General features: G+C 42.6%; 1 protein-coding gene across 5 annotated transcripts; it reads right to left on the bottom strand.

Annotated features, from left to right (window-relative positions):
- Positions 1-336: 336 nt before the first annotated feature.
- swt1 (SWT1 RNA endoribonuclease homolog) lies at positions 337-25,111 on the bottom strand. Of its 5 annotated transcripts, none has more exons than XM_085437195.1 (17): positions 25,032-25,111; positions 24,573-24,645; positions 22,559-22,632; positions 21,775-22,432; positions 19,480-19,600; positions 18,839-18,940; positions 18,238-18,429; positions 17,436-17,529; positions 16,752-16,993; positions 16,350-16,498; positions 15,993-16,131; positions 13,667-13,806; positions 13,342-13,472; positions 12,887-13,033; positions 10,230-10,296; positions 10,047-10,114; positions 337-845 (listed from the first exon to the last, which is right to left on the bottom strand). In XM_085437195.1, exons 2-17 carry the CDS (start codon positions 24,639-24,641, stop codon positions 746-748), a joined length of 2,493 nt encoding a protein of 830 aa, XP_085293321.1. In that variant the 5' UTR covers positions 24,642-24,645; positions 25,032-25,111; the 3' UTR covers positions 337-745. The 5 variants fall into 5 exon arrangements, with proteins under 5 accessions (XP_085293321.1, XP_085293319.1, XP_085293324.1 ...); XM_085437193.1 differs by having other exon boundaries at positions 24,921-25,104; XM_085437198.1 differs by having other exon boundaries at positions 24,941-25,104.

Below are 25,111 nucleotides of genomic sequence, written 5' to 3'. Positions count from 1 at the left end.
ACAATTTAGCCAACAATAAGTTTAGATGTCAAAATGGGCTCTTAAAAAAATGCACTGAACAATCTCAGCATTCATAAGAAAAATAGTGTTTTATGGATGTAACCTGAGCCTCGTGGTGAAAACGGTCCTTTTCTGTTCACTGACCTGCTGGTTTATCATGAAAGGGTTTTTGTCCTGATCTACATTAAAGAATTATGTTCAGGCGTCAGCTTCATACTGAATGAGAGCGACATCGATGTGAGTTAAACAACGTCAACAGATTAAGCTCTGTAAGAAGCTGTCAGGTAATCAGAAATGATTTAAAAACAAACCTAAATAAATGCAGGCCTTTAAATAACAAATGGTACATGTTTTATTTTTATTAAAAAAATATTTCAAGTAAAAATGTTTTGTCATTTAACTAATCACTCTAAACAAAATAATATGCTTTTTTAAAATAGATTTAAATATTTATAAACTAAATTTCACCTTAACTCACCAAAACTCATTCAGGACACAAGTGCAAAGCTATTAGAGAATAATGAAATCTGTACTTAGTGAATTATACAAACCAGCTGTTACAGCATTAAACAAACCTTCAGAAAACAGCGTTATCTCTGTAACATGAGCTTTATGGATGGAGAACAAAGGCAGAAACGGGCACAGCACGAGCAGATGCGCCTTTAACTCGACAGCTTTGAGTTCAAGTTAAGAATCTGTCACGTCGAGGAATCAGTTTGGTTGATGAGCAACGTTCCTGACGGTGCTACGTGGGGAACGTCGTGTATTGACCTGCAGCTTGAACACAGTGTTCCAAGGCCTCTTGAAGCTCCATTAACTTGGTCCCTCCCACCCTGAGCTTCTCCCTGGGAATACGAGAAAACAGAGAAAGACATGAGTACAGAGAAGGGAGTGGCATCCACCTCTCTCACACAGCTTTGCCTGTATGGTTTAATTAGATCCACTAATAGAGCCACTAAAGCGGACTTGTTCACTTTATAATCCAGAGGCAGATATTAACCCTTCAACTACACTTTCCTGTCGTTCGGCTTTTACACAAAGTACACGGAGACTGAAAGGCTGGGATGGAAAACAGATCGATGAGTGAATTTTGAGTTATAAGATAAGCGTTCAGTGTTGTGAAACTGGAGGATGTGCAGAACATCCACCAGGATCAGGTGACCCTGAATCCTCCCTTAGTTATGCTGCAACAGGTGTAGGCTACTGGGGGAGTCCCATGATGCACTGGGTGTTTCTTCTTCACTCACTATGTGTCAACAGACCTCTCTGCACTGAATCATACTTGTTATTAACCTCTGTATCTCTTCCACAGCATGTCTTTCTTCTCTCACACCAACCAATCACAGCAGATGGCCCCGCCCCTCCCTGAGCCTGGTTCTGCCGGAGGTTTCTTCCTGTTAAAAGGGAGTTTTTCCTTCCCACTGTCGCCAAAGTGCTTGCTCATAGGGGTGATATGATTGATGGGTTTTTTTCTGTATGTATTATTGTAGGGTCGACCTTACAATATAAAGCGCCTGTATAAATAAAATTGAATTGAACATTTCAACAGAAAGGTGTCAAACGTACGGCACTTTGGTCACAGGAATGCACTCTCCACCAGTACACAGTGTTTAAGATGGGCTAAGCTTTACAAAAGGAACCTTGTGTGTGACACTTTTTCTCTCAGGAGAGATGCCATCCATCCCACTCTGGATGGAGCAGCTCTCATTTCTAGAAATCTGGCCAAATTTATTAAAACCCCCAAAATGTGACTATCCAGAGCTGGGAGCAGAAAGCAGAGTTGCAGTCTTCAATGCCTCTCTGCAGCTTCCCTCCTCCTGTTATCCCCTAAACCCATCCCCTTAGAGACTGCGTCAGCTCTCAAAAAGACAAAAAAAACAAACTAAAAACCAGCAACAAACAACTTAAACATAAAACCCTGAGAACCCCGCTCCAGAAATGTCTCTTAGTGTGCGACAAGGAGTTGAGAGCGGACAACGATCTAATCTCCAAAAAGCCTGTGGCTAATGAAATGTTTTAAGCCTGATCGTGTCAATGGGAATGGAGGTCAAGTTGAGATCTGGAAGATCGCAGCACTTTTCAAGAAAACTGCTCACAGGACAGCAAGAAAGGAAAACCTGTTTCACTTAAAAAGACCTGGAAGCACAGTCGGGCATGGCGCTGCACCGTTCTTATCTGCGGCATAAATATGACCTTCATGGAAGAGTCATTGGGAAAAGTCTGTTCCTGTGACCTCCCCATAAAAGTCTGCAAATGAGCATCGAAACAAGCCTGTGGACTGATGAACTAAACAACAGGAGTCTCTAAGGGCCCTGAGTAAAGACGTTGCAGCAAGTGGCACAGGGAACATTTCAGTGGTGAGATGAAGAATGGTTTGTAGGTAAACAACGACAGTTAAACACTTCTGATCACAACACTACGGATGATCCTACCAAACCTGATAATTCACAAGGTGTTGTCTCTAGAAACAAAAGCTAAAGGTTTAGACACGTCCTCGCCGTCCACCAGCAGAACGTTTCATCATCATCAGGTGACGTCTTCAGTCTCAGCTGACTGCAGGTTTCCAACCTTATAAACAGGACATTTGCACACTGACTGACACCAGCACCACTGAATGAACAATGGGCTCTGAGGTCAGTTCCTTGATTATTAATATGCAAATTGTCATGATCATTAATCAGCAACCATTGATCAAAGACCACTGATCAATGGCCATGAGTACCATTCATATTGCTCCTTCAGTGGGTTAGTTTCAGTCTTTGCACTGCAGCCCTCCACCCCCCAAAAAACCCCTAAATAACCCGAAGGCACTCAAAACCTTTAAAAGCTGACAGTCACCTAACAGAGTGGTGCCGTGCACACACCACGAGGTGCCCCAACGTTTGCTTAAGGCTCTTTTTCCTATTTGTAATTTTGAAACTGTGAAAGTTGAAGTTAGAAATAATCAACACGTCGTCTTGAATTGATGCCTGAAAATGAAACCGAACATGGCACCGTGTGGATGAATCCAGACTTTTCTACGCTAACAGTTTGATCACTGAACTTTGGATGTGCTGATCGCACTCGCCACTCACAACAGACAATCCTGCTTCTGTGTACACGGCAGCTTCCAGAAGCTCTGGATTTCACTGGCAGCTATTTAAGCACATTTCCCTCAGCTGAGCTAATTTTTTTTGGTAACACTGCTACAGTACAGCACATCCAGGCAGTTGCAAACGCACATAACGAGGGTTCGGCATGCACAGACATGCAAACTGGCTGCTGAAATCTTGGCAACAGCTGCTTAGCAGCGGAGACGCTGAGGGAGCTTGTTGCTCGTTGGCCTTTTTTCTTTGTTTTCACTAGATGATTGTGCAACTGCAGGAAGGAGAGGAATCTGCTGACTGCTATCCATCCACTTCCCGTCCCTCACCCCAGGGTGCAGCTGTGTGTTTTTGGAGCCTGTGGAAATGGGTACAGGCTGCTCCCAGGATGTGCTGATTGGTGGCAACTGGGCTGGTTTTGCATTCCAGAGCGCGCCATGGACAGACAAGCTTCCCTCAAAGTGTTTCCACTGACAAACTACTGCGACACGTTTGTCACATCGACAGTGTGTACACAGGGAAGGGCTGCTGTGTTACATAACAGCCTACATGTGTTTGACAGGTAGTTAATGCATGTCCCCGGGAGACACTAATGATTTGCACTCAACTGAAAATAGGACCACGTGATGATGTGATGTTCTAAAGCAGAGCATCATGTGATTAGCAGGAGCAGAAAGCCTCCGATTGTATTCCATCCCCTCTGATGGCGCTAAGAACATTTAGGATCTTGCATCTGAGCAAAAAGCATCACAACAGTAACAATAAAGACGAAAATGGTTGCATTTATATCCATGTTTCCCTTTTCCCCTCACCGGTCCTGCCAACAAGCACAGAGAAATCTTTCTTTGTCACTGTGATGCGGACAAAGAATTCTAATTACTGATCAATAAGAAGATTTTTTAAAGTGTCCGATGAACATAAAGAGCAAGCGAAGGCGGTGCGTTCAAATTAATGCAACACATGAAAACAAAGATTCATATTTCACTAACATCAGGCACGAGAGGGCGAAATAAAAGCTTCTATTACTGAAGGAGACCGATCTGCCTTATCAGACACACAGCAGCACTCGAGTATAATGAACAGAAAGTTAACTAATGGAACGCCCGAGGCTTTCTTGTGCTGAACGATGTGCTGTTCCCCACAGGCTTACGAAACGGCAGAGCGGCGTTTCCCTCTGGATGCTCCGTGTGACCGAGTTACATAAAACTAATGTGTAAATTTCATGACATGAGACGACGCCAGAAGGAGCCACCGCTAAATCTGTCGAGTGAGTCAGCGTATTATGCCAGAAACGATATGAAAGTTAAACATGGACGTGGCTAATGCGTGAACAAGCACTCTGTGATAACAGAGTCATTCGATTATCAGCTGCGGTAACCAACAGCCACGCTGCTCTGCACTAAAAGCCATCGGGCATCAACCTGACGGCACGTCTGCGAGTGAAAAATAATCCAGGTGTGGTGTCATCATCAGACCGATGACTCCATGAAAACAAAACAGATGTTTTCAAACAAGAGCAGAAGCAGGGCTGTGTGGATTTGAATATTTCTTGGAGCTGAGTGGATTTCAACAGAAGGCAAACTGAGCTGAGTCGCAGGACATCACATTCATTCAGTAACAGGACTGGAAGTTACAATCCCTGATAATTGGAGAAGGTCTTCAGGTATTGCTGTTATGAGGAAATGCAGCCCAGAAACGTTACCAGCGAGACACATCGTCGTGTGCCTCAACTTCACAGGGTGTTTCGGTCTTTCACCCAAAATAATCTGCCATTTTTACCTTCCTTGGTTAGCTTTAGGGATTAGAGATCTGATCTAGATTATCATATTAAAATGTGGGACACATCGTCAGTAGCGGACCTTGGATTCATCGGGTGTTTCGGCCATTATCGCCAGACACCCTCATCCAAGGAGGCCCTGCCAGGGTTGATCAGGCCCCAGAGTGCGTCACTGGTTTGTGTTAAGGCCCTGAGACAGCTGCATCGGTCAACTAGCACTCAAATGCTTCCTCAATTGCATCCTCCCACGCTACCAGCAGCTCAAAATCTGCCAAACATTTGCCTCTTTGTTCAAAATCTAGATGTCTTTCAGAAGCACATGTGACTGCCCACAAGCTCTGTGCTCGATTTGCACAATATCCTTTCTTACTAAACACACAATGGCATTCCTATATCACATAACAGAAAGCAGTACCCTTATTCCTGGTGCTTCTGTGCCAGTGCAGAGTAACAGACCTATCACTGATTATTTTTAAATGTGTTTTATAGTGTTATAAAAAGTATGTTATCGAGAACGATAAGCAACACAGAACACATTTTATTTAACCTGACACAGTAAAATCTTATCAGCTGAAACCAGCGCCTCCCAAGGCCTTATATAACTCGTGACATAATACCACTGCACTCAACAAAGAAATCAAATATTTAACACTGCGCTCGCTAAGTGAAGTCCTAGATTGGTTCACGGCGAATGTAACAAATAAAACATTTAGGATCAAAACAAAGAGCCTGTCAGTGACGATCTGTGGCAACAAAAGCCAGAACGATGCGACTGCCAAGTGCCTGCAGAGCTCTTCTGGGAAGTGACACGGCACAAGCTGCCTTTAAACACTAAATAAAACATCTGACTTCACATGATTATTCCAGGCAAGAAAGTCACTGAAATACAGGAAAGTCATCTGATAATGCTCTCAGCTCTGATGACACAATAAGCAAGATCACAAAACGAGCCATTTTTCTCTCTCAACAGGTGATCCAGGAGGTTTTTTTTCTTTTTTTTAAGTTTCCTTTCTCACTGTCCCACTTCCCCTCTGTTTTTCTGTTCCTTCATCTTTCTTTCTCCCTTTCCTATCCCTCAGTCATGTCTGTCCTGTCTGTAACAACTGAAAATAAAATAAAATAAATAATAACAACAAAGGTCGATCAAATGGATCAATACAGTAAGGCCGTGATGATCCACTTGGTAAAATAAATCCATTGGGTCTCCTTGTTGGCCTTCAGACAACAATTCTGACGGCAAAAAAACCAAACATCAAAAAAACCAAACGAAAAAACCTCGAGTCATCTTGGCCTCAAAAATTTCAGCACTTGTCCCAAAATCTCATCTTGAAAATTGATGATAGTGTCATAAATTGAGTCTCGTGTAAAAGAGATAACAAAGATTGAGGAACATAGCCAGAATCAGACGAATCCTTCAAGTAGCTCGGTGTCCACATCTCCTCAGACCTGACATGGGCTGCCCACATTCAGGTCCAGACCAAAAAGGCTAGGCAGCGCCTGTATCACCTACGACAACTGAGGAAGTTCAGGGTCTCTCCAGAGATCCTCAGGATCTTCTATACAGGCGCTGTGGAGAGCATCCTCACACAGAACATCACATCGTGGTTTGGGAACAGCTGTGTGAAGGACCAAAAAGCTCTCCAGAGAGTGATCCGTACAGCAGAACGCTGCTGCAGGATTGCTCTCCCCCCGCTTCAGGACACCTACACCAGGAGATGCCGGACTAGAGCAGATGCTGAAGGACCCGTCCCATCCAGGCAACAAACTGTTCCAACTTCTGCAATCTGGTAGAAGGTTCCGCATCTTCCGGGCAAGGACAGAGAGACTCAAGAGGAGCTTCTATCCCCAAGCCATCCAGATGATGTACAGAAATCACCTGCTTGCTGCATACATGCTACTACTGCACATTCACCTAATGTATATATTATATATAATGTTCTCCCTCTCTCGCTCTCCGATCTCAGGACTCTGGCCTTCTAAAGGTTCCTAGAGCCAGAAAATCTGAGAGCGTGCTTTTTCTTTTCATGCCCGTTTCTATGGAACAACCTCCCTCAAGATATTAGGCAGGCATGCTGTGTGGAGGTTTTTAAAACTAAGTTGAAGACACATTTGTTCACCCTATCTTACGTCTTAATTCTATGGCTTTTAGTTTTTAAATTTTTACTGTTTTTTACTTGTATTGCCGTGTATCGCTTTTATTTTATTTATCTCTGTAGTTTCAAATAGTTGTACAGCACTGTTTGAAAGTGCTTTATAAATAAAGTTATTATTATTATTATTCAGGGCTCTAGAGTGCGACCAATTTGGTCGCAAATGCGACCAAATTTTTCAGTGGTGCTACTAAAAAAAAAAATATTTGGTTGCACCTGTGCGACCAAATGTTCGGGTAGCAAAAAAAAAAAAAAAAAAAAAAAATCTGCAACCTTCCCTGTGGTCAACAACAGACACACATTTTGCCCCTATCGTGGACTAAACCAATCAGAGATAGTAAGGGGCGGGACCTCTCTGATTGGCCGTGGTCCAGTTGAAAGTGCAGGTGGAAGTGGGAGGTGAGTAGCTTGAATAAAGCGATATCAATTCATTAAATCCTGAATCGACTTTTAAATATTACTGTGTTTTGCCAGAAACGCCAGATTCTCAGATTAAAGCTCACAAAACTATTTCAACAACAACCAAACAGCAGATGAGAGCAGGTACACGGATTCCACACAAAGACGTAAACACAGACCCGACGCATCAGAATCAACTTTGTCTTTCTCGGCTTTCTCACCCGACGGCCCGCAGACGGACACGCTGTCGGAGCTCAGCGATCCTGATGCGTCCGGTCCGCGCTGTGTTTACGTCTTTTTGCGCTGATTCTGAGCTGCAGGTTTTGTCTCTCCAACCAAAATCCACCGAGCCAGCAGCAAAAGAAGCAGCAAACTGCGCTTCACATTTGATCAATGTCATCATGAATTTTGCTGTTTTGCTTCCACGACTATTAAAATCACGCTCCATGCACTGCTAGCTCTCTCTCTCTCTCTGTACTTCAAGAACAGTTTCCGTCTCCAATCTCTGTTTTCTGTATTATTCATTCGCTTATTACCCACCAGTCTACCGTTGTTTACAGCGCTGTGGCTGCTGTCTTTTTCTTTTTCACTTAAATGACCTCGGACAAGAAAGCCTATTTTTTCTGTTGTTCAATACTGAAGAAATTTAAACTTTATATGCAGAACATTGTAGAATGTTTTTAAGGTTATCTGCTATAAAAAGCCAGACCAGGAAAATCTCCTTCATGTTTTTCTGTTTTATTCTCAGTTACTTTCACACAAAGGCATCTGCTGTGATGTTCACAATTCTGAAGAAGTCAGTGCTGATAAATGATCAGAATTATAATATTTCTGACTGTCTGAGGCTAAGTTGAATCGAATCGGGACTTTGAAAACCGGAATCGAATGGATTGTAGAAATCAGTGATGATACCCAGCCCTAGTGAGCAGCCTAGGCACGACAGAAGTGGATGTAGCTGTAATAGGAAAAGAACTATTGCTAACTTTTCTGTTAAGTTAAGGCCTGATCCGTCTGAAATTCATAGCCAGTGCTCTGACACGGTGTCATCAATCTTTGAATGCTGAAAAAGCACAGTGTATCCAGAAAAACACATTATATTATGTAAATTATTATAACATTTGTGTGCGCCTAACTTTTGTGCCGGTACGCCTAACTTTTTAAAGTTAGGCGTACCGGTACGCCCATGGCAAAAAGTTAGTCTAGAGCCCTGTTATTATTATTATTATTATCTATATGAGGGGTGGGGAACTCCAGGACTCGGTGCCGGTGTCCTGCAGCTTTTAGACGTGTCCTTGATCCAACACAGCTGATTTAAATGGCTAAATGACCCCCCCATGTCTTGCAGTTCTCTAGAGGCCTGTTAATGAACTAATCATCTCATTCAGGTGTGCTGACCCAGGGTGAGATCCTGCAGGACACTGGCCCTCCCCTGATCCATAAATGTTCAATAGACTGAAGACAAACAAAACCAATCCTAATAACAGTGACGGCTGGAGTGATGTCACGATCTGAGAAACCTTTTGAGAGTCAGGCAGCAGTGTTAAACAAATAACTGACGGTTGAATACGTAAAACTGTGGCTTGTTTCCATGGTAGCTGACATCACAATGGACTGACGGGTGTAGTGATTCTGCTTGTTTCTGTGGCTGAGTTTTCACGTAAGATTAAAGTCTGTTTATTAAAACTTTAAAAATACAAGCAGAAGTTGAATAAATCCATCTGACATAGTGATAAAATAATGTACGTGTGTATAAGACACCTCACAGCTTAAACACTCTCAACCACGTTGAAGGTTACAAGCAGACAAAAACGGTCCAAAATCTGTGACGTAATGATGACATTTATATCCTATAATATGTTCCCTTTATAACAGTTTATGATGGGCATTTAAGATTGATGAGATAATCTCAGAGAAAGCGTAAATGTAAAGCTCATGTGTCACGTTACACGATATAAAAGGAGGGCAGAGGTTGCTCTGTGCGTAGTCCTGAACTTAGCCCTTTGCTCAGCACTTCATCAGGCTCCTTGAAAGTCCGACCTACTTCAAATTTACATCTCAACAGATAACAGTGAGATAGAGCTCAGGTTAAAATAAGCTCTTGAATCCAAAGGCAGCTTAATGAGGTGACACAAAACTCAATTCACTCGTGACCCTTCTTTTACTCTATGAGACTGCACAGGAGCACTGCTACATCTCCAAGATTCAAATGAAGCCGCCGGGTTACTAAACACTGATCTCCTGTTAAGGCTTCACCCTGTGAGACGCGTGTAGTTATGGCTCTGCAACTGACAAGGACACGCTAACTGCACCGATAAGCTAGCAGCTTAGTGGTTGCTAAGGTATGGCTAACAGATTTTTCCCCAAGGAAATATATTAACAATGAGTTGCACGACTGTTTGGAAATGTTGGCATGACACAGTCATTGTAACAGCTACTCGCCTGGACACGCTGCAACAAAGAGCGCAAGAATTTCGAGAACATGCTTGAATACAATACCTGGTAAGAAGAAAGTTATAGCTAATGGCACGCATCACTGAGTATGTGCGCAGCCACGTCACGCTTTTACCAAGCTCCAAAGCAGCCATTTACATTTAACAATAAAAATACAGTTATGTTATGTAGATGAATATTCCCTACCTGTAGTCCGGCTGTGAAAAACAGTCGAGCAGGCTTTTGGCGGTTAACCTGGAATTCTCAGTTACTATCTGAAACAGAAAGCAGTTTATCTGAGCTAAAAGAAAACAGCACATTAAGAAGCGCTTAGCATGGCAAAGTCCAGTGCATCTAATTGTGTACCAATAATTGTCATATGCCACTGACATTGTTGGAGTTGATGATGCTGAGCAGTGTCTGGACTTCTTCTAAGCCGGGAGCTGATAACAAGACACTGAAAACAGAAAAACACAATGTTAGAACTGATCTCTGTTACAAGAAAGTCCCACTGGGATCGATACGTTTCAGTTTTGATTAGCCAGCTCAGGGTTGGGGCCCTGGAGTCTGTCCTCTAACACAGAGGCAGCAGCGCTGTCACAATTTAGTGTCACGAGTTAACCGTCCATGCGTTCACATGGCTGTGAAAGGAAACCACAGCACACACCCCTATTTCACGACGGCAGCCTATAAAGCACACACAGCAGTGAGTCCCTGGACCTGTACAGCGCGTTACATGATTTCAACAAAGTAATATCTGAATAAAGGCTAAATATCAAAAGGAAAAACAAACGCTCGGGTTCATGAACCATCACAAAAAGCCCCCCAGAAACACTGTGTGCGCAACCCAAAGGCCCAGCGCTCGTCTCTGACAGGTTTGAACTGATTTTATGGCCAAAGGGAGACGACCACCAAATATTTGGAGGATGGTTTTAACCGGTGTGTAATGTTCTTCTGCGATTGCACGAATTTGCTCAGATTAAAACTGTGCCAGACAAAATGAGTTTGCAGTTCCATGTATTATCCGCGCATTCATCCACAACCGTGCATCGGCATAAAATGCAAACCCGCACTGTCATTAAGTGCATTACTCTGACGCACACGGGGATAATGCAGAGCGAGAAACAAGAAGACAGCAAGGAACGGCAGCAGAGCAACGAGGGTGGAAGGATAGGAAATAGGAGAAAATGATAGGAAATGACAGTGTCCTAAATTATCCATATCTAGTATATGCAGAATGAGAAAAATGAAAAAGAGGAAGACGGCGCGATAGCGTGCATGGAATGACTCATAGCTCTGCTCAAACACATGAAAATGAGCCCGGCTGTCTCCTAGGCAACCATGTTCGTGCAGCCCAATACACACATGCATGCGTACGGACTGGCGCAGATTTACACACAAACACGCAGATTCCTGCTAATAATAATCCACAGGAATGCAAATCCTGCAGTGATTCATATTTATAATATTTGTCATGCTGGCAGACATCAAGTTTAAGATTGTTTAATCGTGACCTGACTCGACATGCTTCACACTAATGTGGAAATGCATTCACAGCAATATCACTCAGTGTGACAGAAGTTCCCATTTTTGTTTCCAGCTTTTCTCTGGACTGAAAGCACTCGTGTTATTCGGCCATTATGCATATTCTGGTATGTCCTTCTTAGATGTTTACAGACAGTATCCCATCTGATGAATTCACTGTGTGTTTACTTTACTATCTATTTAAAGTGGCTCTTATTAGCCTCGCACACGCCCACGGGTACGCACGGACGCCGCAGCTGCAAACTCGAGAGAAAGCAGGATTATCGGAGTGTTCGAAAAGGACGCCGCTGTGGCACAACGTGTCAGGAGGCTTTTGTACAATGTTATCTGCAGCTTCACCAGATCATATATTAGACGTGATGTAATATCTGGTAACGAAGTCCCACCATTCAAAAACAATAAAAACAGACGAGCTCGGAGGGTTAAATGGTTTGAGGGGCTTTCAGGATATCGCACTGTGAGAAGTTTCATATACTTTAAAACAGCAGATTGTTTTATGTCACCACAAACACCGCGTCACTACCAGAGCAAAAGCTTTTCTACACTGTTTTTGTATCTGACACCAGGCTGAACATCAGGAGACACCTCGACCTTTGGATGGCAGCGGTTTATTGTTACCTTCCCTCAAAGAGACCCAAATGTCACACTGAATGCTGTCCGGGAAATAGATAACAAATAATTGTCACTTTTTGTGTCCCACGCACAGAAGCGAGGTGGGATTAACGAGGTTGACACCGAACTACGAGTCACAACTCTGGGAAACGGAAGCGGTCAAATGGAAATCGGCGATTCTTAACTTTGTTATGTCCACAAGCTCTTCCTACTGCACAGCGTGAAATGTCTTCCGTGAAAAAGCGCTGTTGTTGAATTTTCCGAGTGGAACCGAGTGAATGGAAAACAAATTAAAAGCACGTGACTGCAGCCGCATCGCTGCAGACGACTGTGATGATTCGTGTTATGTAAACGTGAGAACAAACTAAAGACTGACTCGGGTCGTTCCCAGTGCGATAAGAACACGCTTCTTACATGTGAACATACCACACGCTGACAATGCAGGCACAAGAAGTGCATTCTAGACATTTTTCTTAGAGTTCGTACCAGAAACTTCCCGCTACACTGAAGCACAGGCTGCTGCGTCATGGGAAAGGCGATAAGGCAAAGCTACAAGGTCACGGAGATTACAGCCTGCGCTACGGTGCCGAATGAAGCCCGAGAGCAATGACAGCATAAAACACATGCGCACAGGAAGGAGAGGGGTGGCCGTTTAAAGGACTTCTTCGAAAAGCTACTTGTTGAGGCAAAGGTGAGACACACCTGTGAAAACATGAGGAAAGCGTGACAGGTTAAGCAAGATCACACTCCTCTGTGGAGGTTACCGAAAGACACGGATCCAGATGTACCTGTAAGATTTGTGAAACGGTGACTGTGACGCACACACCTAAAATCTAAAGAAGCAACAGGAAGGGGCCTCCAGCGGTATTTTTTTAACTGACGTGACATACCTGCTGAAAGCTTGGAGCAGCTGCAAGACCATGGAGGACAGTTTGTGCAAGCAGGCCAAGGCATCCTGTGGTGGTGGAGCAGCTCCCTCTGGCTGAAGGCACTGCCTGGTGTGAGGGTCAAAGCCCAGAGCTTTGAACACCTCCAAGCTAAAACAAAACAGAAAGCAAAAGATTTCAGGGGGTCGGCAGAACGGAAAGAAAAACAAGACACACTTCAAAATAAACTCCAAAGTGTGTTTTTGTCCTGGCAAAATCACACTTTTTGTAATTCCTCCACAATTGGAACCACTTGGCTCTCACACTATCATCATAGTACGGTGCTGCTGCAGAATACGCTAACTTCTGAACTGATGGTGACATAGTTATTTAAATAAATCCAAGCATATGTGCTAGTAAGTAATCCTAATATGGCACCTGCAGTATAATCCCAACACTCCAATAACAAACATGCCCACCTTAGTTGACACACGTGAGACCAGATCCTCTCAAAGACGGCCCACACTTCCTGGTGAGAGTCTCCGTTATCGTCATCGTCATTCATGACAACGTCGCAGGCGGGAGATTCTCCCCCCGTAGGAGGATTTGGCTGAGAAACAATACGAAAAATACGTTTCAAACAAAAAAACTCAAATTGCTATGTTTAATAAGAAAATGGGTAATGCTTAGCTCGTTATCAGACTTTAAAAATACTTCCCTTACAATATACGTGACACAAACAGACACAACCACGATACAACATACACAAAAACCCATTAAGTCTTCAAATGCGCTCGAGCTGACCTGAGGTCGTAGCTTGTTCAAAATGTCGTCCAGTACAGCGACTGCTCGTGGAACGCGCTTTGAACTTCTCGAAAAAGCGTTCACAAGCTCTTTGGCATCTTGAACGACCTCTGAGATGGCTTCACGCTCCACCGTTTCACCTGAGAAAACACGCACGCATGCATGCAGTCTGCCCATCAGCTGACTGCACATAAAGGTTAATCTCACCTAACTAAAATGTGCTAAATGAATGAAGCTAAATAAACTCTGTTTTACGTCACGTAACAAAAACTGAACTATTATGAAAGTGAGCTCTGCTGCAGAGCTGCTGTGTTCCTGTTATAGTCAGGTGGAAACCTATAGACGCGCAGACTGACAGGGAGCTTGCATGTGCACATACTGTGCAAGAAAACATACATCCACACATAGAAGAAGGTTTACAGCACGTCAACATTTTACACAATAAACACATTATTTTCTATAAATATGAAGGTCAGAGTCAGAGACTCCGCTGCCCTCTCTGCAGAGCAGAGCGTCGCCTCCATCCTCAAAGACCCCACACACCCCCAACACGGACTGTTCACACTTCTGCCCTCCAGACGAAGGTTTAGGAGTGTGAAACCCAGAACGTCCGGACTCAACAGCTCCTTCTTCCCCCCTGCTGTCAGACTCCTGAACAGCTGACCTACCTCAACTGCAATTTGCATGTCAGACACTTTGCACATTAAGCTCCGTGTACATCCATCTACATCAACATCTCCACACTTGTCTTCCCTGACTTATTTTGTACTCATTTATTTATCTTCCATTATTTTTTATCTTTATTTATCTTGTTCTTTTAAAAATCCTTTACCTAACTTGGCATTTGTGTATGGACAGCAAAGGAAACAAACAAAGTAAATTCTTTACAGCAACAGCTACACATCTATCAGGACGCTTATCCTTCCATTTCCAGCTGTAGCCCTAACAGTGAGAATATTGTTACCTTACAGATGTGTATGAAGACAGTCTGTCCTCACAAACACAGCTGTTTTTAAAAAACAAACATCTAATCACCATAATGCTTTCCCTAAACCTGACCACAACCCAATTGCAACCCTGACACTAAAACCACATTTTGGGGACCAGGATTTTGGTCTCCATAACAGCTGTTGGTCCCCCCAAGTATACTAAACTTCCACAAAGATATGAATACACACACACACACACACACACACACACACACACACACACACACACACACACACACACACACACACACACACACACACACACACACACACACACACACACACACACCCTTCTTAGGGGATACCAGAAAATCACATGCAGTACTTTTCCACTCCCAGATTTGTTCTTAGCCTCAGATACAGTCCATCCAGCCTTCACTTCCTCCTTCTGCTCGCCCTTCTCTCAGCTTCCTGGCACAGAGCCAGGCTGCGTGGTACCAAGAAATCAAGCATGTGAACCAAGGATACACAAACACGCACAAAAACACACAGCAAGGACAAAACCACACTGTTTAATCTATTAACATTCTTGCCTGGATTAAAAATTATTGGGCAGCTAAACACAGGTGGACACAGAGCATGAGAAACAGAGACACACACACACACACAGACACACACACACATTCAGCACTGTGAGAATACACAAAGGGGATCCAGCAGTAAGACCCAGAAGTGCTGCAGTGGGCGACTCAGCATCTTTCTGACCCACATTTCCGTCTCCTACTTTAGCAAATGACCTGATTCTGCACGCAGTTCTTTAGGGTTCTAGCACAGTGCAGGGCGGACAACATCACACCCCCACGGTGGACGGCTTACATTCGAGGGATGACTCAGTATTTCACCACCGCTCTCTGCCAAGGTGCAGGGAAAGCACTGTTTTCTATACAAATAATGCAGAGTATCGGAAATTGGACATTTCATCGCCTAACAATGTAACTTTTTGCATAACTGATGAGCTAATAATCAGCTCGTCAGTTTCAAACATTGCTTATATGGCAAACTGACTATCAGAAGCTTCAGTTTATAACATTGAAATGACTACAGAGCTACAATAATTACATAGTATTTGCCTTTATACACATTAAATTCTGCTGTTTACTCTCAGGGGAATATGGACACAAGCTCCTAGGAAACTGTCGTCATCATGTTTTCATCTAGAATGTCTGATTCTATCAAGCCTGCGAGATCCAAGAAACAGACGTGATGTCCTTCACAACAATGCTGCCTGTTAAATCTTCAAATCACCACACAAGACTCCAAAATAAGGCTAATAACAGACTCACTATTCGTAACCACTGAGTATATAAGAGTATATTTTCACCTATATTTGTGCTTACCGGAGTTGAAAAATTTGATGAGCTTTAAAACAGTTTGCTCCTTCCTCCGATGGGTGAGGTGGCCAAAAACAGCAATCCAGTGCTTTTTTATACACTGTAAGACATCCTGAAGTGTCCACGGTGGCTTTAAATAAACGATCTGTTAATGCAAAGAATGATATCATGAACCAATTACTTACATTACAGTTTTATTTACAGAATGAACGTGTCACTTATGAGGAGCTCATCAATCACCGTACCCATATCTAAAGTAACTTCTTATATTATAACAGCATATTGATACAACCTAACATTTAACTAATGAACCTGTGTTTTTAGTGTCAGTGATGTGAAATTCCCCATATTTATTTATTTTACCTCAAGCCAGAGGTCATCATAAGCAGCCTTCATCTCCACTTGCAAAACGTCAGACAGCACCTCCCTCAGACAGTCTTCTAATGCAGAAATGCATCCGCTGAGGTCCCTTAGTGTCCTCTCCTCGTCTCCTTCACTGAGCTGCTTGCTTTCTGTGATCAGTTACATACAAGTATTTTATATGTTTGAGTGATTTTAGGCAGTAGATACAGAGCACATACGAGTAAATGACTAGAAATGAACATCTGTAATACTAACTCTGTGTACTTCTTGTGTACAGTTAATATAAGAAGGGAGGGAAGGAAAACAGGAAGTGCATGTGTTGCGGGGGATTCCTAGTACATAGATAGTATGTGCCATTAACTACTGCATGATGATGAAGCAACACATTAACCTCCAGCTCACCTTTGTGTAGGACTCCCACATAAAAGCCCGCTTTCTTTTGACCATGTGGCTGAACCGGTGGGCACCTCGTGCTCAGCGTTGGTGATAAGACCTGAGGGTTATTGCTCGGTGGCACAGAAGCCTGAATGCCTCCAGTGATCTGAAGGCCATGTCTGGATCTCCCAACCTCTGCCTCCAAGTCAGTCTTGCAGAGTGCCTTCACCCCACTCAGGAGGGCTTTACTGCACAGATTCTTATCATTGCTGAAGATGACAGAATAGAAGCATGTTTTTAATCAGGGGGCAGTGATAAGGCATTAAGACTATTTATTTTCACAGACATCCACACTCATTATCAATTCACTGTGCGACACTGAAGCGCTGTCTGCCCGCTAATTTGATTTAGCAAAACAATCGATGACTACAGCAGGAAACAGCGCCGTGAAATAGGTCAAAATGATGAAAACAAAACAAAATAGCTGCGTCATAAAATCGGAGCCAATAAGTTGCTAAACTAAACTCACATTCCCGTGCTCAGCACATCTATTCTTTGCCAATAGCTGTCTGGCCCTCGCTTTCTTTCTCTCATCCCAACTGGAACTATCTGGCTGGACCCACTCACAGTCACATGCATGTGCATTATCAGCAGAGGACACACTCTGCAGCAGCAGCAGTTTACTGTAGGGGGGGAGGAGGGATAACTCACGTGCATAAGGTGAGAGCACACTCTGGGTACAGCCTCTGGTACTGCAGGCAGCACTGCAGCACTCTGTCATCGTTATTCTCAGCAGTCAGACCATCTGCATACAAGGGGAGACAGACAGGAAGAGAGAGAGGGACAGAAGGACAAGACATGACGCTGTTAAACACCAGGAGGACTCAACAATGAAAACACAAGATGGAGAATTCATGCCTGTTTTAAAAGAGATACTGAAGGCGTAGAGGCTCCAAAATAAACCCAAAACATTTCTTCCTCATCTCCTTTGTCAGATCTTGTTTAAAATGTAACAAAATATCGACACAGCAATGAATGCACGGATACAATGTGCCCTTGAGATATTTACAATGTATATTATGGTGACTAATTTCTTGAGAAAGAGTTCAGCATTAGTGCCACCTAGTGTCTGTGCAGAGGAGTCAAGCAATGACAAAACACAGTCCCGACCAAAAGTTTCAGACCACTTGAAAAATGGCAAAAAAATCATATTTTGCATGGTTGGATGTTAACAAGGTTCCAAGTGGAGTTTCATCATGCAACAAGAAGAAGTTAGGGCACCTCCTCCACTGTGGCACGTGGAAAACATCTCAGGTGGGATCTGCTTGTCATGCTGGTAACATTGGAACGGTTACGTTCCTTTGTAATGGATAGAAGGTTTTCATGTGCTCGCTGTTGTTGAGGGTGACGGTGACATTTATTTATTTATCAAGTCAACAATTCACCCAACAGCCTATCAGGCAGCTCTCACATGGGCTAATGGATGTGTAATAGAGACAAAGTTTCCACTCACTGCTGCTCTCTGCGGCCTGCTGCATAGATTGGCCCCACAGCCGAGGTTCCCGGCTCTTCAAACACTTGTAAATGTAAGAGATGGCTGGAGTCGCCAGGTGGGCCACGGAGCCTGACAGGCCTCTTCCCATTTTTAGGGAGTCCATCTCCTGAAGCACCACCCAGGGGATGACGATAATGGGGAAGCCCAGGCCTAACAGAACATGAAGTAAACACAGAGCAAGCAGACAGTACTGATTAGTTTATCCATAAAAATACAATCTGACAATGTGGAAGCGATCATAACGTTTTTTAAAATTGAAATTTTCTCTTCAGTTCTCTTGCAACTGTATTGATCCTGGAATGAAATCATTCTTTTGGAGCAGATGCGTGATCATAGAGTCTAAAAACTAAATTATGTTATGTTAGGGAAAGCAAAAATGCAATACGCTGTTCTATGGAGACAATTTTCAAGATAAAAGGCTAAATACACTGCTTGAAGATAACGTAAGCATTTAACTCATGACTGAAAAAATCTTAACAACATGAAATATTATAAATCATTCTACAAAACACCGTTAGTATTAGTTACTGCTTTAATAGCAAATTATAGCGTGAAACACCTCCGAGGCCATGACAGCGGATCTTTTTCACATAATCCAGGTGACTGAGGAGAATGTTTGTGTCGAGAACAAGGATTAGGTCCTGCTGAGACGAGTTTCTGCCTGTGAAGAAAAAAAACATTGGATTGAATCAAGTAATTTCTTGGTTATTTTTAAATGATCAAAACAATAAATAAAATAACACAAAAAATAATATTACTTTCCACATAATTGTTTTGTGGAAACTCGATTTCAGAAACTACTTAAGACTAACTTGAGCTGAGCATCTCAGTTGTCTTATCAGTTATCCATTTTGTTAGATTAATAACTAAATCCATAAGTCAGATGTTAAAATATATAAATCAGATGCTTATATCGTAATCTTTATGTGTCACACAAGGATTAATTAAAAAAAGTCAAACCATGGATCAAGTTACGAGTGGGTTAGATGTGTTAAATTGCTTCTGCCACAAGTTGAAAGTTTGGGCTTTTATTTCAGTTTTGTCACTTACAGATGTTTGAATTAGTGAGTTGAAAGTTGACATACTTAATTGAAATTTTGAAACAATAACCAAAAACTCCTCAAAGTGTGATTTAAAATTTAACACATGATGAGTGTACAAAATTGGGACGTCTTTAGGAAAGAGACGACGCTTACGTACCTGCAGGTCCTTCTTCGGGACAATCTATGTCCATAGCGGTGAGTTCCCCGTAGCTCTTCAGGACATTCACCTCCAATCTCTTCTCAGAGCGGGCAAGATGCAGCTCTTCAACCACCTGTATCTGTGGAAAAGCCATCCATTTAAAAACAAACATCTATCCTTCAGTTCTTTCTTACTGTTTTAAATGAGTGATCCCAAAAGGCTGATTCTGTTCATGTGGACAATATGAACTGAAACCAGCCCACTGAACGATTGTTCATTCGGTGGGCTGGTTTATTGTGGAAATGTACTGTTGATAAGGTTGGGAAAACCTGCAGTCGGCTGAGACTGAAGAAGTCACTTGGATGACTCCCACTGAAGACGCTAGGTCCAGATGACTGAGCATGGATCAACATTAAATGAGTGATGTTACCTGGTCAGTGTTGGTATCAGGTGTCTGCGGGAGCTGCCCATACCCAGAAGGCCTGCCATCAAATTTTAACCTTGGTTTAAGATCTGAGCAACTTTGGGTTCGTTGCATAGCTAGAATTAATCGTTAAGAACTTCCGGTTCTTAACGACAGGCTTTGTTTTGTTTTGTCCCTGTATGGTTTAAACGAGGCTAATCTTCTTATAATAGTGGAGACTGCTTTTAAATATGGAAACGGGGGTAGTCACAAGAAGTAAGAGAGTCACAACTCCGACAGATGAGGAAACAGAAAAGCCACGTGGATTGGAGCTACTCTCCTGACCCAAGGTTAGCCACGGAGGGCATGGATACAGCTGAGCCCACCCTCCTGAATATCCTGAAAGAGCTACGCGACTTCAGAAAAGACAACAACAGGCGGATATTAAACGTGAGTTAAGAGGAGTTGATGCTAGAGTGGAAGAGGCAGAGGGACGAATGAAGAGACTGAGACGGCGCTACAGGCGGCATCGTCATTAAATAAGAGACGGGACGTCAAGCTAGCCTAGAAGCAGCGCGCAGAGACAACCTTTGGATATATGGAATATGTGAAGATTAAGAAAGGGCCGACATAATTACATGTTTGGACAATTAATTGAAAAACACGCTGGGCTTTCCCAGTGACCAGACAGCACATTGCGCTTTGACCGCGAAAAGCCCCGATCCATTGTGAAGTTTGGGGACTCCCATACGAAAGATGTTCTTTGGAGCGCATGGCAGAAGAAGGAGGTGCTCTATGAAGGGTACGATTTTTGCGGACCACGACTACCCTAATGAGGTCTTCAAAAGACGCAACGAATATCACCGCGCGAAAACCCCACAGCAACCCGACAGCAGGAAGAGATTCAGTTGCCGTCCGCTTGGCGCACGGCGCACGGTCACCAAGCCGGAGTGACGCCTGATCATACGCAAGAAAGCCAACGCATCCGCTGCAGAGAAGCTTCGGATGTTCAGGAGAGATACTGACGACTGAAGAGTTCAGATTGTTTTACAAATCTGATATTACATCATGGTTATGGTCACATTACTTAGTAGAGTCGTTAACTCGGCTTCTTACTTCTCTTTTCTCTCTCTCTATTTGTAATAACTGTGGAGTTTTTTAAAAATATATAACTATGTTCAAAAATTAGATCCTGAGTCAGGATGTTAGACACAAACTTGTTAGGGTGTAGAAGGCTCGTTTCTTCTTGGAAGGACTATTTTTGTTTTTATTGTATTTTTCCTAATCTCTGTTTTTATTCAATGTTTGAGTTCATTATTTTTTCTGAGGGAGAGAAACTGTCCATGCACAAGTTTAAAGAAAAGCATTTAGCACATTTTCACCATACGATCATGCAGGACATCAAGATGGTCTCATTTAATGTAAAAGGGGCTCAAGTCTGGTTAAAGAAGTAAGATATTATCGAAAATAAAACGTGCAGCATCAGAACGTGAGAAGCTGAAAAGAATGGGTTACAAAAGGGCATACTACTCGTCTTCTAAAAATGGACTGATGAGGGTAGTTGTGATATTAACATCACAAAAAGTACAATTTGAGTACATTTCTGAGGCCTATTAAGAAGGGAGGCATATAGTAATCTCAGGGAAGATCAACAGTGTAGTGATAAGCATTTGTAATGTCTGCTCCTCTTCTTATATATAGAGCCACTTGCACAATGGTTAAGACAGAGAGAAAGTATTAAAGGTATTCATATAAGTGGAGAAGACCACGAAGTGGCCCTATATGCAGATGATGGTGTATTTATATCTGAGCCTAATAAAACATTCTAATGGTTCTCGATAATGTGCCAGGATTTGCTTTGGAATTGATGATGACTGAACTTTACCACGGGACACTGATGTGAAATTTACCTTTGAGCTGCTTTCCGAGGCACTGTGTTTGGCTGAAGTGGAAGACTTCTTTAAGATGGAGGCAGAAGACGTGTTTGCATCATCTTTATAGAAACTTCTTTGGGGCTTTAACTCCTTTTTTTCATGCTTTTGACACATCTCTATAGCAGAGGTGGAGGAGGTAGGTTTGCTGGTCTTGATATACCTGCTGTGATTTCCAGTCCTCGGTGGGTCCTCAGTTCTGCAGTTCCTCTTCTGCACATCCTGCCTTGGTTCTTTCACTTCAGCAGAAACTAAACTGGGACCCACTCGAGGCTTGTTTAATTTGGACTGGCTCCTCTGGGAAGACTTTTCATCGAACCCACCTTTAGACTTCGTTTCTGTTCTCTGAGGGACTGCACCTGCACTGAGTTTTGAGTATCCTCTTTCCACAATGTCGCTTCCAGTGACAGTTTTATCTTTCCCTGAAACATAATTCTTTGCTTTACTGGAGCAATGATCCCCATGGAATGCCACAAAGTCTGGTTTGGATTTTGCATATTGTCTGTCCTTATTAATGGGTTTCTGCTCTGTTGCTTGTGTTTTTGCCAGTCTGTAGACAGGTTTTTTGATCTGCCGGGTGCTTTGGGAGTCATCTTTAACAGAAGAAGAAACGGATTTTTCCTTGTCCTTTTTACAGCTAGATTTTGAAGAATAAAAAGAAATGATGCTGTAAGAACTTTTTTTTTAATAATATAAAAACACGATTAATTTCCAGTTAAAAAAATGCAGAAATAAATAAATGGTTATGTAAATTCCATCAAACCTTTTCTGACTCTTTAAAACTTCTTTCCTCTTGGCGGTTTTGTAACTGTTGCTTGCATATTGTCCTCTGGATATCTGATAACATAAAAAACATGAAACATTTTGTGAAATGCAACAATTAAGGCAGACTACAGCTGAAATAAAAGCAATAAAAGAAATTTTTATTTTTTCTTGATATTTTTTACATGAGGGACTTCTTGTTTTTAGGAAAACTTTGTAATATTCCAGTGCCCTGTCACTCCTATTCTGAACGTTTTTGTCATGATAGTGCTTAGTTATGCTGCACATGTCGAAACCAATTTTGTCTCCAAACTGCTCAACCTGAGCCGTTTCTCTGATATACTCTTCCCAATTCAAATCAAATCAAATCAAATCACTTTTATTGTCACATCACATGTGCAGGTACATTGGTACAGCACATGCGAGTGAAATTCTTGTGTGCGAGCTTCACAAGCAACAGAGTTGTGCAAAATACAATAACATAAACAGGCAAAATATACGAATGGCTAAATCTGAAAGTATATGCAAAAAAAAAATTTTCTGGATGTGTATACTAAATGTTTTTCTACGTGTGTGTGTGTGTGTGTGTGTGTGTGTGTGTATACACATATTTTACAAATTAAATAGAGTCAACAATAAATAAAATATATAAAAATATACAGAGTTGAGACATGTGCAAAACAGTGGCATTAATGTACAGTATGGAGTGCATAATGTTGAAGTTCCAATTCTTATCCCTTCCGATGAAAATCTTAGGAACCTTTAACTCTGGCACCTCCAGCCACGCCTCCTGTCTTGTCCTAGTGCCACTGGGAATTGGGATGCAGTTTTCGTCGCCCTAAACCAAACCCAAACACCCACTATCTTCATGCTGCCTCCCCTCACCAGCTGGAAGCTTCAGGGCCAAAGTTGGAACAACAAATTCTCCCAGATTACAAGACGGCTCTGCCTCATCATCTTACTTCCTCAAGGTCACCTGCGTCGACTTCAGGATTGTTGACTTTTTCTTAAAAAGAGGTGAAAGGGCACTCTCTCTTTCTCGAGTTGAATACATGCTCCACACACATGTTCTCAAACTGCTCTCCCATCAGGAGCTCAGTCTGGGTGAAGTTATTTTTTCTCCCCTCCTTAATGCCTTCATTTCATCTCGCCTTGACTTTTGTAATAGTCTTTACTCTGGCGTCAGTCTGTCATCAGGGTTAGATCAAATGCTCCTAGCTGTCCCAAGGTCCAGATTAAAGCACAGAGGAGATCGAGCCTTTGCTGTGACTGCTCCTGAACTGTGGAACAAACTGCCCCTCACATCAGGACCTCCCCAACATTGGACACTTTCAAAACCCTTTGAAAACCCACTTTTATGGCTTCCTTGGCTTTTAAATCAAAATGAGTTTGGACTACTTTTATTTATCTTATTTCTTACTCAAACTTACTCTCTCTGCACTCTCTCTTCACCTCTCTTGTGCGTTATCCCTCGATTTGGATGGTTAACCCAGGCATGTAAACTCATCCAGCGTCACTCTTACATCCCTCTCACTAACACACACGTATTGTGGAAAATATATTTTTATACAACAGGGCTTTTATTAGTGACATATTAACCTAGAAGCTATTGAACGTGCAAAGCTTAGGGCCTTAGAAGAAACGTTCTGCTTGTAACTTGCATACGTGCCTGCTCAGCAAAGGTTAGTACAGTATGTACTCAGGATGTGCCACAGATGAGTATGAAGAGAGCAGCACAGCGGGAAACACCTGAAGTGTAAGACAGCTGAGACAGCTCTTTAAGTCTTACAGAAGCTTGTCAATAAAGGAAGCATGTTAGGATATATGCTTATGAAGGGGCTGAACCCTGATATATAAAAACAGTATGCTGTGTGCTACCTAGTTGAGATCTATGCAGAGGATGACACTGTATACATCTCCCACGCGTGTGTTCAATAAATCATTGTTGTGACTGGACAGTATTCATGTCATGTAGCAGCAAAGTCAACTACAGTACACAAACGCTGTAACCTTACCCTCTCGTCTTCTTCACTTGAGGACGAAGACGACTTCTTGTGCTTTCTCTTTTTGGCCTTTTTAGGCATTTTCCTGGGAAGGCAATGTTAAAGAGGAAATAACGTTTCCGGTTAATATAAACACAAAAATCAAGCTTGATTTAAAGCAACACGTCACCCTGACATAAAACGAAACTAAACTAAAAGACGCATTTTACTCTCTTAAACGCGTCCTAATACTATAAAATATTGCCGCGTTAAGCCGAGTGTTAAACTCGTAACTCACAGCAGTCTAAAGTTAAATGTTACCGTTAGCTCGTTAAATCTCGTACACGAAGAAGAAGCAGCAGCAGCAAACTGCAGCCGTACACGCTACATGTCGTCCTTACTGTCTGAAGAGGTCGCTTTCGTTGTTTCAGGGACATAAAGTAAGTCAAATGTGAGCAAACGTCACATTCCTACACAGCTCAGTTTCCCTACCCCAGAGCCGACTGTTTTCCAAAACATCCGCAGCGCTTCCGGCTTTTCTTCTTCTACTGCGAACATTTTTTCTCAGTTGC

Source organism: Copadichromis virginalis, linkage group LG17 (genome assembly GCF_057382275.1).
Source record: "Copadichromis virginalis isolate Kocher_CV1m ecotype Utaka linkage group LG17, C_Virginalis_male_GT1.1, whole genome shotgun sequence".
Classification (NCBI taxonomy): Eukaryota; Metazoa; Chordata; class Actinopteri; order Cichliformes; family Cichlidae; genus Copadichromis; species Copadichromis virginalis.
This window is presented reverse-complemented; position numbering and strand designations above follow the sequence as displayed.